Genomic DNA, 11,703 nt, shown 5'->3' with positions numbered 1-11,703 from the left:
ATTGGGACAGGCTGCCCAGGGAAGTGGGGTGTCACCATCTCTGGAGGGATTTAAAAGCCGGGCAGACGCGGTGCTGAGGGCCGTGGGGCAGTGGGGGTTTGGGCAGGGCTGGGTTAATGGTTGGACTCGATGATCTGAAAGGTCTCTCCCAACCCAGACCGTCCCATGATGCTAAAAAGGCCACCACTAAAGCGTGGCCCTGAGCACCGCACCCACAGAGCTCCAGCCGGGCTGGTCAGCCTGGAGAAGAGAAGGCTCCGGGGAGACATTGGAGCCCCTTCCAGGCCCTCAAGGGGCTCCAGGAAAGCTGGGGAGGGACTCTGGAGCAGGGAGGGGAGCCCTGGGACGAGGGGGAAGGGTTTCACACTGAAGGAGAGGAGATTTAGATTGGATATTGGGAAGGAATTCTTGGCTGTGAGGGCGGTGAGCCCCTGGCGCAGGTTGCCCAGAGAAGCTGTGGCTGCCCCATCCCTGGAGGGGTTCAAGGCCAGGTTGGACGGGGCTTGGGGCAACCTGGGCTGGTGGGAGGTGTCCCTGCCCAGGGCAGGGGGGTTGGAACAAGATGATCTTTTAGGTCCCTTCCCACCCAAACCATCCCATGGTTTAGTGGTAACTTGGCAGTGCTGGGTTAACAGTTGGACTCAACGATATTAAAGGTCTCTTCCAACCTTTCAATCTTATGATTCTACTCGATGACCAACGCCGACGCCATTACGGTGCAAGAAGCCCTCAACTCCCACCTGCACGTCGTGGAAAGCAGAGGATGGGGCTCAGGGTGGCACAAACCAGCCCAGCTCCGGGGCACATTGTGCCTGAGCCCCCATCCGTGCCAGCCCAGCCCCCTAAATTCCCACCTCCCAGCAGCCGGACACCCCCTCCCTCCCCATGCCAGGCTCCCAGCGCAGCTCCCGGTTAATGAGCCCAATTAACGCTCGTCTCACAGGGAGCAGCATTTTGATCCGGGGACTGGGGCGGGAGGGGAGGGCTGCAGAGCCGCCGCCGCTCCCCACGGTGCCATCAGAAGTGCCACCTTTCATTTTCATCCCAAAGAAAAGACCTTGATCTTGCTGTGGGGGAAGATCTTTGAAGCTGGAGCCTCTTCTGTCTCCACCTCCTTCCCCCAGGGCCACTCCTGGGAAGGGACTTGGTGGCATCTCGGGTCTCGGGTCACCTTGGGGCACTCAGCCCTGCCCGAAGCCGATGCCTGTGGCCACCTCTCCCCTACCTGAAATTTTGCCAAGCGCATCTCCGTGTGAGACCCCCTTCACTTCAGAAGTTCCCAAGCCACAAACAAGGCAATTCCCGCTCCCTCCCTGTGCCCAAGGTACATCTCAGGCTATAAATAGCCAATTAAGCTAATTAAACCAGCACCACAATTGCCTCGTGCAGTTCAGCTTATATTAGCACCTAAAAATAAATTCCCCGAGGTGCATCGAACCTGTCAAGGTGTGAAACCCCCCCCCAGATCACACGCTGGCACTAAGCACACGCACATCACAGCTATCCCCTTCCCCCAGGATCCACGTGCAATTCCCCATCCGTCTCCTCCGAAGACGGGTTTCCATCACCGAGTCTTTCCTTCTTTCCCTTGCAAGGAAGCTTCCGAGGCGCAATCAGGGTTCGCGTCCTTGCAGAAACCCATGTCTGACCGTTTCCATCCCAAACGAACCCCTGGGTTTGCCGGGTGGAGGGGGGGTCCTGGTGGGTGCTGGAGGTCTCTGGGTGCTCCAGGAGAAGAGGCTCCGTCGTGGTTTTAACCCCAGCTGGAAACCGGGACCATGCAGCCGCGCACTCAATTCTCCCCCTCCGCCCCAGAAGGGCAGGGAGAAGAGGGAGAAAAGGAGGAGAACGGGGGGGAAAAAAAACCCCACCAAACTCATGGGTTGAGATGAAGATGGTTTAATAGAACAATAACGGAAAAGGAAAATAACGACAATAATAATAATAATGGTAAAAGAATATACTAAATAAAGCAGTACAACACAAGGCGCTCCCACCACCTGGGGGCTGGTTGCCTGGCTCATCCCCAGCAGCGATTGCGGATCCCTTTCCCCGAGCCAACCCCCATTTCTACACTGACCATGACATCTACGGTGTGGAACATTCCCTTGGCCAACTTGTCCCATCTCTGCTCCTTCCCAGCTTCTCTGGGAAGCTGAAAAAAGTCCTTGCCTAATATAAACATCACCCAGCAACAACTAAACCAGTACGCATTACCGACATTCCTTTCATACCAAATCTGAGACGCAGCAGCCACTAAAGGAAAATTAACTCCATCCCAGCCGAAACCAGGACAGGTCTTGCTGTGGTGGCCGGGGCGCTAGGAGAGGTGGTGGTCAACAGGAGCCGGTGCGGAGGTCTGCAATGGGGGGCGCCAGTGTCTAGAACCCCCCGTAGCCTGCAAGGAAATGGGTGAGGGTCAACACACCAAAAAAGCTGGTGAGTTTTGGAGACACCCTGGGCTCATCTCACCAGTCCGGTGCCTGTTACCTCTACGTAGGCCGTGGAAACCAAAGCTGGGTCCAGCCTCTTCTTCTTGAGAGAAGGAGACTGTGGAGCAGAACGAGAACCTGCCGTTAGGCATCACGGGAGCGGGACGGCGAGCCCAGCACCTGTTCGATGAACCAAGGGGCCATGTTCACAGCGGGGCAACCTCACCTTCCTGCTGGGCTGAATCAGGGAGTAGATGGTGCTGCTTTCGGGCTCCGGAGGGCGGCTGGGTCCCTGCCAGGGGAAAAAAGAGTCATAGAATGATTTGGGTGGGAAGAAACCTTAAAGACCATCTCATCCCCTGCCCTGCCCTGGGCAGGGACACCTCCCACCAGCCCAGGCTGCCCCAAGCCCCGTCCAACCTGGCCTTGAACCCCTCCAGGGATGGGGCAGCCACAGCTTCTCTGGGCAACCTGCACCAGGGGCTCACCCCCCTCACAGCCAAGAATTCCTTCCCAATATCCAATCTAAATCTCCCCTCTTCCAGTGGAAAACCCTTCCCCCTCATCCCATGGCTCCCCTCCCTACTCCAGGGTCCCTCCCCAGCTTTCCCAGAGCCCCTTGAGGGCCTGGAAGGGGCTCCAAGGTCCCCCCGGAGCCTTCTCTTCTCCAGGCTGAACCCCCTCAGCTCTCTCAGCCTGTCCCCACAGCAGAGGGGCTCCAGCCCTCCCAGCATCCCCGGGGCCTCCGCTGGCCCCGCTCCAACAGCTCCGTGTCCTTCTTGTGCCGAGATGTGCAAATAAACCCCTCAAATTTGGGGCAAAAAGGGTGGTCTTAGAAGCTGCCATGGATGCATCCAGCCCGGGGGCTGCACAGCCCAGCCCGTGGGGCAGCTCCGGCCACCCCCCCACCGGCACGGGACTGACCCTACCTGTGCTTTGGTGATGACGGCGTAGATGGTGTTTCCTCCCACAGCGGCCTCACTGGTCTCATTCCGGGGCTGAAAGCAACCCCAGGCCGGTTAAAGGACGCAAACCAGACACTTCCAGGAGTCCTGTCCCTCCAGGCAGTGCAGGGAGGGGACACCCAGGGACACCCCAGCACTCACAGGGCCTTGGCCGGTTTGGGCTTTGCCCACCTCCTCGTAGACGGTCATACTCGGCTCAACGTCTCCTAGGGGAGCTTGAAGGGCCAGTGAAAGACGGCTGATACGTTGGACCCCCCAGACCTGGGGGGGGTTCAACCCTCAAGCAAAGCAAAGCAAAGCAGAGGGAGAAAGAGGTCCCTTGGCAACTGGGAGGTTTGACTTTGCTGACCCCCGGGTTGGGTGCTCCAGCTCCAAATAAAATGAATATCCGAACCCAAAGAGCCCTCTAGACCCCATGGGAGGAAGCCCCCAGGTTCGGGTACCGATGCTTGGGATGCTCCGTTTAGCAAATCAAGCTGGACCACTCGGCATCAACAGGGATGGGCACAGACGTCGTGCCCCCGGCAGCGCCCGGCAGGGGGGTGACAGCGCCCGTGGCTTGTCCCGCATCAGCCCCAGGAGGGAAAGCCCAGGGCCAGCACGGAGAGTGTCAGGAGCGTGACAGCAGCGAAGAGGAGGGCAGGGTCGCGCAGCCAAACCCCGTCCCACCAGCTACCGCCCCAGCCCCGGGGACAAACCTGCCAGACCGTCCTCTCTTCGCTTCCTCCACCTGTAGCAGTTGACAGCGATGGCGACAGAGATGACCAGCGCCAGCAGCAGGGACACGGCCACTGCCCACCATGGGACAATGTTGAAGAGCCCTGGGGAGGAAGGAAGGGAAAAGGGGAGACCTTGGACATCAGGAGCCATTGCGGAACACGGTCTCCATGGCAGCCCAAGTTCCATCACCCCGCTCGGCTCTCACGCTTCCCTTCCCCGCGGGACACGTTTTGGCGTCACCGCGACGTCCTCCGCAGTTTCACCGGCCCGGGAAGGGCCCCAAGAGAGGAGACTGGAAGAGGTGGGGCTTTCAAACCAAATAAATCCTGCTTTTATGGAGCTGAGGGCAAATTACCTGTGGCGGCGTGGCGGCAGGCTGCTGCCAGGTCGGCGCTGGCCGTGCCCCAGCTCGCCGGGTTGCTGGCGTTGCAGCGGCAGACAGTGGCATTGGCGTCCCCAAGGACCTGCAGGTGCAGCCGGGGCTGGTGCTCCAGGGCTCCCAGGGGATCCCCGGAGCAGGACCAGCTGTAGGAGACGGCGTCGGCGCCGGGCACGGTGCAGAGCAGGGAGAGGTTGCAGCGGTTCTGCTCCCGCTGCAGGACGCGCATCTCCAGGCGCGGCTGGGGGACGGGCTCTGCGGGGACAGGGGCGGTGAGAAGGGACAGGGGGGGACGGGGACCCAGCTACTCACCCCACACCCGGCTACTCACCCCACACCCGCACGCGGAAGCACAGGGGAATAAGAGCTCCTGCTGCATCCTCAAATTCTGCCCGGTAGACCCCGCTGTCTGCCGTACTGACCCGGCTGATCCGCAGGGACAGGCTCTCCCGCTGGAAAAGGACTCTCCCAGAAAAAGGGCCATCCGCCAATTGGGCATCTTTATCCTTCTCAGCCCTCAGGATCCATTGCTTGAGTCCCATATCCAGTCTCACTCTCCATACGACCCTTACCCACCCCTGCAGGGGTTTCTCCGGCAGCAGCCGCAGCTCTCCACCGGCAGACACGGCTTGTTCCCGGCACTCCGGGGAGCCTAAAGCGGAGAAGGGTGAGCGAGGGACTGCGGCCCCGGGAGATGCTCCATGGTCGGGGCCACTGGAGCCCCGCCACGGCTCAGACCCGCAGCGCCCAGCGCGGCCCCTCCTGCCCCCCGCGGACGAGCTCCACCTGGTTCCCCAGCCCCAGCTCGGGGGTTCCGTTCTCTCTGCACCGCCCCCGGCCGGCTGTGGGGCTGCCCACACGCTGCCAACGCTCACGCAACGTCCTCTGCCCTGCCCAGAGCAGGGATGGTCGCTGAGCATAGAGCCATGGAATGGGTTGGCTTGGAGGGGACCTCGGAGACCATCCCGTTCCTGGGCAGGGACACCTCCCACCAGCCCAGGTGGCTCCAAGCCCCGTCCAACCTGGCCTTGAACCCCTCCAGGGATGGGGCAGCCACAGCTTCTCTGGGCAACCTGGGCCAGGGGCTCACCCCCCCTCCCAGTGGTGGCTGATGGTCCCATCTGGTTGCACATTTGTGCCCCAGCTCTTCCCTCGCCCATCCAGCCCAGGAACCAGCAGGAATTTTGCCCCCTGGACCCATTTTTCATGAGTTTGTGTGTGCGCCTCCCTCTTTTCAGCGCGGCCCCGGATGTCGAGGGCTCTGGCAGAGGCAAGATAAAAAAAAGCCCCTAAAAGAAACGAACCTCTGCGGCTGCCGGGGCCGAGCATGCAACAACCTCACGGCTTCCTCAGGGCTGCGTGTGGTCGGGGCAGCGCTGGGGGTGGACTTTGCACAGCCCCACGCAACCGCCCGTCTTGCAAAGCCCGGCTTTGCACATCAAGGCGAGCACTTGCCACCGAGGCAAACGCCAGCCTCCGGGAGCTCAGTTTAGCCCACTCATCCCACGGCCCCCAGCGGGGCTCCGGCTCCGTAAAACTGGTCCAAACACCTACGGATGCCCCCAGGCTTGGCTATTTCACGGCATGGCCAGGGGATCCTCAAGCAGGCCCAACTTGAACCTTGGCTTTACATGAGGATGCCCTCACCAGACCCCGAGGCGACATCCCCATGCCAAAGAATACGAGGCCGGAGCAAGCAAAGGCAGAAACACCCTCCCCATGAGCCGGGAAGGAGCAGGGTGCGGAGCAGGGGCTATTTATCCGTTCCCACCCCTAATGGCTCACACCTGGGACCTGCAGCTCACGGCAAAGGGGGCCCTTCCCACCCCCCCAGGCACTCACCAACCTGCGAGAAACAGGGACTATTCCTTAGGAGGCACCTACTGCCACAAGAAAAACACGAGGGTGCCTCTAATCCCCCCCCGTCCTGGGCTCCAGGAGCAGGTGTTGGGGCAGTGGGTGTGCAGAGACGGTGTTGGGGTGGGGGGGGTGTGAAATGATGCGAAAATACACCCTGCAGCCCGGAGGTGCGATTGTAACCCCCCCGCCTGCAGCCGGCCCGAGCGGGGGGACCGGCCCGGCGCAGCGCATCGCATGGCAGGTTAACCACGCCGGCTCCGGCGGGGAGGTTTTGCAGCTCAGCTGAGCCCCTGCGTCGCTGCAGCCTCTGCTGCTTCAAGGAAGTGACACCCCCAAGCAACCCGTGCTCCCCCCGCAAGCCCTGCACCATCGGGGTGGGCAATGGGGCTGGGAGACACATCTTAGGGTGGCGGGAGAGGGAAGGTGGAGGCGATGCTCGACGTGTCTCCCCAGGAGCCAGGAAGGGTGGCACGATGGGGGACGCAGAGATGCAGCCGGGAGATGCTCCGGGCACCAAGCTGGCCCCTGGATGCGGACGTTTCTCTGTCCCCCTCCTGCAGAAGTCGCTGGTTTTTAGGGTGAAGACCCTCAGCCCCCACCAGCTCCGCTGAAATCATGGGGGAAAGGCGCCGCGTTTGTTCGGCGGAGAGACCTGGCCTTGAGAAGCCGCGTTTCTGGACGCAGGGAGGGGGCACGGGCACCGCTCTGGCAGGGAAGTGACTTCTTCTGGCCGAGCCCTGTGTGCCCCAGGCAGCGCCGCTGCCCGCAGAGGGGAACCGGCACCGCGGGAGAACCGTTCCGCCTCTACCTGCCCTGGCCACCGCCGGATGCAGAATCCTGAAGAAAAGCCAAAAAAACCACCCCACCCAGCCCCGCTCCATCCCCCCCGGGGACGCCGAGCCCGTCACCCCGCAAGCCCTCCCCGGTCCGAGAGCCGGTGGGTGCCTTCACCCCAGCCTTTCCCCGGCAGCCAGCACCCGGGAAGGTGGCAGCATCCCTCCTGCCCTGCCTGCGGGCGCTGCCAGCGCCGGGGTCGCCCCCCCCCAGCCTCCCCTCTGTGCCGCGGGGCCGAGCCAACCTCCATCCTCCCAGCAAGCGCGGTACCCCGTCCCCATCTCACCTCGGCCACCGGCCGCGGCCAGCAGCACCAGGACGGGCATCGCCAGCGGTGCCAGCGGGCGCCGGGGACGCCAGTGGCGCAGCATCTCCGGTGGCACCGGAGCGAGCTCCCCGCAGCCGGAGAGGTGCGAAACCCCTCGGAGCCGGCGGCTGTGTCCAGCAGCAACTTCCTCTCCCGCCCGCGGTTCCTTCGCACCCTCCGCCCCTGCGCGGTCTCCTCCATGCTGCCGCCCCCGCTGTCGTCCCCCCCCCACACACACACAGCCCAAGCCCCCACCGGGGTGCACGTCTGGGGGGATGCCGGGGTACCCCGCATCCCCGTGGGGCAGAGCGCGGCGGGGATGGAAGCGCTGCCGCGTTCGGCTGTGGGGCTGGGTGGCTGCAAACCTGCGAGGAAGTTAATTTTAATTACCCGGGTTGGGAGGAGGGTCTGGTTTTTTGTGGGGGGGCTTTTGCTTTCCCTTTGCTGCTGGCTTCAGGAGAAGTCGTGCCGGGCGCTGCACAGCGGCGGTCCGTAGCGTACAGATTTGTCCTGCGCCCCGACCGCAGGCCAGGGACGGCCCCCAGCAGCAGGATTCTGCCCATCGGGGAGGAAAGTTGCCCCACACTTTGTGGGCAGCGGCGCAGCCCAGCCCGGGGGGGGGGCTCCCAGGGAATGTGGGGCGGGCGGCGGACGCAGAGCCGGGGCTGATCTCTCACCCCAATTCCCACCTTTCCCTGGGACAGCCATGGAGCACGTCGCCCTCCTCCTCCTCCTCATCTCCCTCTTCTTCCTCTGCCGAGCCCACGGTAAGCATGGCGGGGGGGACGCTCTGCCGTGGGAGATGCAATGAGTTGCGGCCGGTCTCTGCACCAGGCGTTGGCGTGGGGCTGGCGAGTTCCTGGCGAGTTCCTCGGGAAAAGGCTTTTCACACCACACCCGGGGCCAGCGCTTGGCTGCGGGTCGGGTTTGGGTTTTCTTTTCTCATGCGAACCAGCGAGCAAACGGCTTGTCGCGGGGGAAGAGCCGTCTCTCAGCTTGTCGGTTGTGAAAAAAAAACAAAAACAAACCAACCCCCCCCACACAAACCGAAGCTGAAAGCAAAAGGCCCTTTCGGAGCATCAGGAAGCCTCAGCGCGCCGGGTTATCACGGAAATGGGGCTGTTTAGAAGGAATTGTCGGGAAAAAGTGTCCATCTTTTAAAGGATCTAGGAAAAAATTCTCTGCTCCTGAGGATTTGACTTGCAGTAGGAGGCGCAGGGGAGGGCGGGGAGGGGGAGCTTTGTCAGAGCTTCCCTGTCTTTGGAAAATGGGATACCCTTATTATGGGCCTCAGGTAACAAATATACCGGGAGAAAATATCGCCCACGGCCATTGTCGGGGGTGTCTCTTTCTCACCAGCGGGCGGTGAGTGGGGGCGGAGGATGGGAAAGAGGAACTGAAAACACGTTCCCAAACTGCGCTCGGCCGCCCCGGGCTGGGGGGGGAACCAAGGGAGGGCTGAAGGGATGCGCTGCCGGAGGTTTCAAAACCCAGATCTCCGGGGATGGACAGAGCGGGGCCGGGCTGGGTGTGGGACACCCCTGTGGTGGCGGTGCCACCGCCCCAGCCATGGAGCATCTCGTGGGGCTGCGGTCGCTCACTCACCCCTTTCTTTAAGGTCCCCTCCTTGTGCAACAGATGGGACCATCAGCCACCACTGGGAGGGGGGGTGAGACATTGGGACAGGGTTGCCCAGAGAAGCTGTGGCTGCCCCATCCCTGGAGGGGTTCAAGGCCAGGTTGGACGGGGCTTGGAGCAACGTGGGCTGGTGGGAGGTGTCCCTGCCCAGGAACGGGATGGTCTCCAAGGTCCCCTCCAAGCCAACCCATTCCATGGCTCTATGCTCAGCGACCATCCCTGCTCTGGGCAGGGCAGAGGACGTTGCGTGAGCGTTGGCAGCGTGTGGGCAGCCCCACAGCCGGCCGGGGGCGGTGCAGAGAGAAGGGAACCCCCGAGCTGGGGCTGGGGAACCAGGTGGAGCTCGTCCGCGGGGGCAGGAGGGGCCGCACTGGGCGCTGCGGGTCTGAGCCGTGGGGGGGCTCCAGTGGCCCTGACCATGGAGCATCTCCCGGCGCCGCAGTCCCTCGCTCACCCCTCTCCGCTTTAGGCTCCCAGGAGTGTCGGGAACAAGCCGTGTCTGCCGGCGGAGAGCTGCGGCTGCTGCTGGAGAAACCCCTGCAGGGGTGGACAAGGGTCATATGGAAAGTGAGACTGGATACGGGACTCAAGCAACGGATCCTGATGGCTGAGAAGGATAAAGATGCCGAATTGGTGGATGGCCCTTTTTCTGGGAGAGTCCTTTTCCAGCGGGAGAGCCTGTCCCTGCGGATCAGCCGGGTCAGCACGGCAGACAGCGGGGTCTACTTGGCAGAATTTGAGGATGCAGCAGGAGCTCTTACTCACCTGTGCTCCCGCGTGCGGGTGTGGGGTGAGTAGCCGGGTGTGGGGTGAGTAGCCGGGTCCCCGTCCCCCCCTGTCCCTTCTCACCGCCCCTGTCCCCGCAGAGCCCGTCCCCCAGCCGCGCCTGGAGATGCGCGTCCTGCAGCGGGAGCAGAACCGCTGCAACCTCTCCCTGCTCTGCACCGTGCCCGGCGCCGACGCCAACGTCTCCTACAGCTGGTCCTGCTCCGGGGATCCCCTGGGAGCCCTGGAGCACCAGCCCCGGCTGCACCTGCAGGTCCTTGGGGACGCCGATGCCACCGTCTGCCGCTGCAACGCCAGCAACCCGGCGAGCTGGGGCACGGCCAGCACCGACCTGGCAGCAGCCTGCCGCCACGCTGCGGGCCCAGGTTTGTGGATAAAGTGACATTTTTTTTTTTTTTTTTTTGGGGGGGGCTGTAATTTTCCCCCCTCCGGCTCCAAAATTAGGCTTGGGACTTAAATCCATAAGCGGGAGACGCAGCCGCGGGGCGGGCGAGGTGCCGCGTGGCTGCGAAGCGCTGGGGACGTGGCAGGATCAGTCCCACAGCATGGGCAACCAGGTTTCAGTGCCCTCGGGGGGGTTGTAGGAGGGGGATATTGTGCCCCCCCCGGCTATCCCCAGCGTCTCTCTCTATTCGCAGGCGTTTCATGGTCCTACTGCAGCGTGAAGGGGATGCTCTGTCTGCTGGTGCTGGGCAGCCTGGGCGCCGCCGTGGCTGTCACGCACCTCCTCGTCCGGCAGCAGGGTGCCCCCCCCCATGGTGCTCCCAGCAATTCGGGTGCCGGGTAGGACCCCCCCACTCAAGGTGGGGACCCCGCAAAGCAGCCGCCGGCCCCCACCCCTTTCCGCACATCAGTTCAGGCGTCAAAATTCCCCAATTTTTATCCATGGTGAGCGTGGATTAAAGAAAAAAATCAACTTTCCCCCCCCCACCCCAGCAGTTCGTATTTCACATTTTTGAACAAGTTCTGGGCTCTTCTGAGGAGGAGATCGAATGGGCTGCGCTGGTTTTCACCCCAAAAGATGGGGCTCCCCTCCAACAACCCAGGGCAAAGCTTCCCCTGCCCCAGAAGAGCCCCCCCCGGGGGGGTTATTTTGAGCAAAAAGGGACACGCTCCCCCTACCCCGCGCCCTGCCAGACCCCCAGCTCCGGGATGGAGCCGTCCCAACGGGGATCGGGATGCGGGGACTGAGGAGCATCACCCCCCGCCCTGCCTTAACTCTCCCCTCCATCCTTTAAGGAAGCAGCCTGGAGGCTTATTCCCTCTCCTAAATCTCTTAACTCCGGAATTTTAGAGAAACCATGGATGCAGCGCCGCGTGGAAGGAGCATCGCCTTATCTATGGGCCGCAGCAGTTTGTCTGTCCCTTATCTAGCCCCGACCCGCACATGCTGCCTCGTTAAATCGCTGGAAGGTATTAACGAGCTGGTCCCGAGGGTGGTTTTACCCCCGTCCCGCCCCGCTCTCGGCTTTTCCTGCCACAGCAGGGGGGTCTGAGCCCAGCACCGGCCCCACTGAGGCCCCCGTGCCACGCTGTCCCCTGCCCCACAGCCGCATCCCGTGGGTCGCAGCCGGCCGCGGTGGCGCTGGAAGAGAGCAAGAAGCCGTGGGGCCGGCAGCCCCTAATCCCATCGCCCCGCCGTCTGCTTCTGCCCTCCGATCCGCCTCGCTAATCCCCTTACGATAAGCTCATTGCCTCCCCGGCGGCCCCCAGCCGTCCCCCGGCTCCAGTGCCGGGGAATGGAATCCGTGGCTGGGAAATGTGGGATGCGCAGGATGAGGT

General features: G+C 62.8%; 2 protein-coding genes across 2 annotated transcripts; one reads left to right on the top strand and one right to left on the bottom strand.

Annotated features, from left to right (window-relative positions):
• Positions 1 to 1,899: 1,899 nt before the first annotated feature.
• Positions 1,900 to 8,457, bottom strand: LOC134525832 (natural killer cell receptor 2B4-like). Its single transcript, XM_063357091.1, is given in 11 exon segments — positions 1,900 to 2,398; positions 2,491 to 2,550; positions 2,659 to 2,724; positions 3,362 to 3,430; positions 3,539 to 3,612; positions 4,096 to 4,218; positions 4,473 to 4,751; positions 4,828 to 5,148; positions 7,477 to 7,723; positions 7,726 to 7,862; positions 8,187 to 8,457. Coding segments are annotated over 11 exon segments (1,503 nt in total). The 5' UTR covers positions 8,236 to 8,457; the 3' UTR covers positions 1,900 to 2,320.
• On the top strand, positions 7,904 to 11,031 carry LOC134525831 (CD48 antigen-like). The gene is made up of 4 exons (XM_063357090.1): positions 7,904 to 8,264; positions 9,605 to 9,925; positions 10,002 to 10,286; positions 10,560 to 11,031. Exons 1-4 carry the CDS (start codon positions 8,204 to 8,206, stop codon positions 10,706 to 10,708), a joined length of 816 nt encoding a protein of 271 aa, XP_063213160.1. The 5' UTR covers positions 7,904 to 8,203; the 3' UTR covers positions 10,709 to 11,031.
• The last annotated feature ends 672 nt before the right edge of the window (positions 11,032 to 11,703 follow it).

Source organism: Chroicocephalus ridibundus, chromosome 21, assembly GCF_963924245.1.
Source record: "Chroicocephalus ridibundus chromosome 21, bChrRid1.1, whole genome shotgun sequence".
NCBI classification, from domain to species: domain Eukaryota; kingdom Metazoa; phylum Chordata; class Aves; order Charadriiformes; family Laridae; genus Chroicocephalus; species Chroicocephalus ridibundus.
This window is presented reverse-complemented; position numbering and strand designations above follow the sequence as displayed.

What these genes read in the sequence shown, in the direction of transcription:
- LOC134525831 (XM_063357090.1), top strand. Translation starts at nt 8,204, where the DNA reads ATGGAGCACGTCGCCCTCCTCCTCCTCCTCATCTCCCTCTTCTTCCTC. An exon ending in CTTCCTCTGCCGAGCCCACG is followed by an intron (nt 8,265 to 9,604) that starts GTAAGCATGGCG and finishes TCTCCGCTTTAG; the next exon opens with GCTCCCAGGAGTGTCGGGAA. An exon ending in CTCCCGCGTGCGGGTGTGGG is followed by an intron (nt 9,926 to 10,001) that starts GTGAGTAGCCGG and finishes CTGTCCCCGCAG; the next exon opens with AGCCCGTCCCCCAGCCGCGC.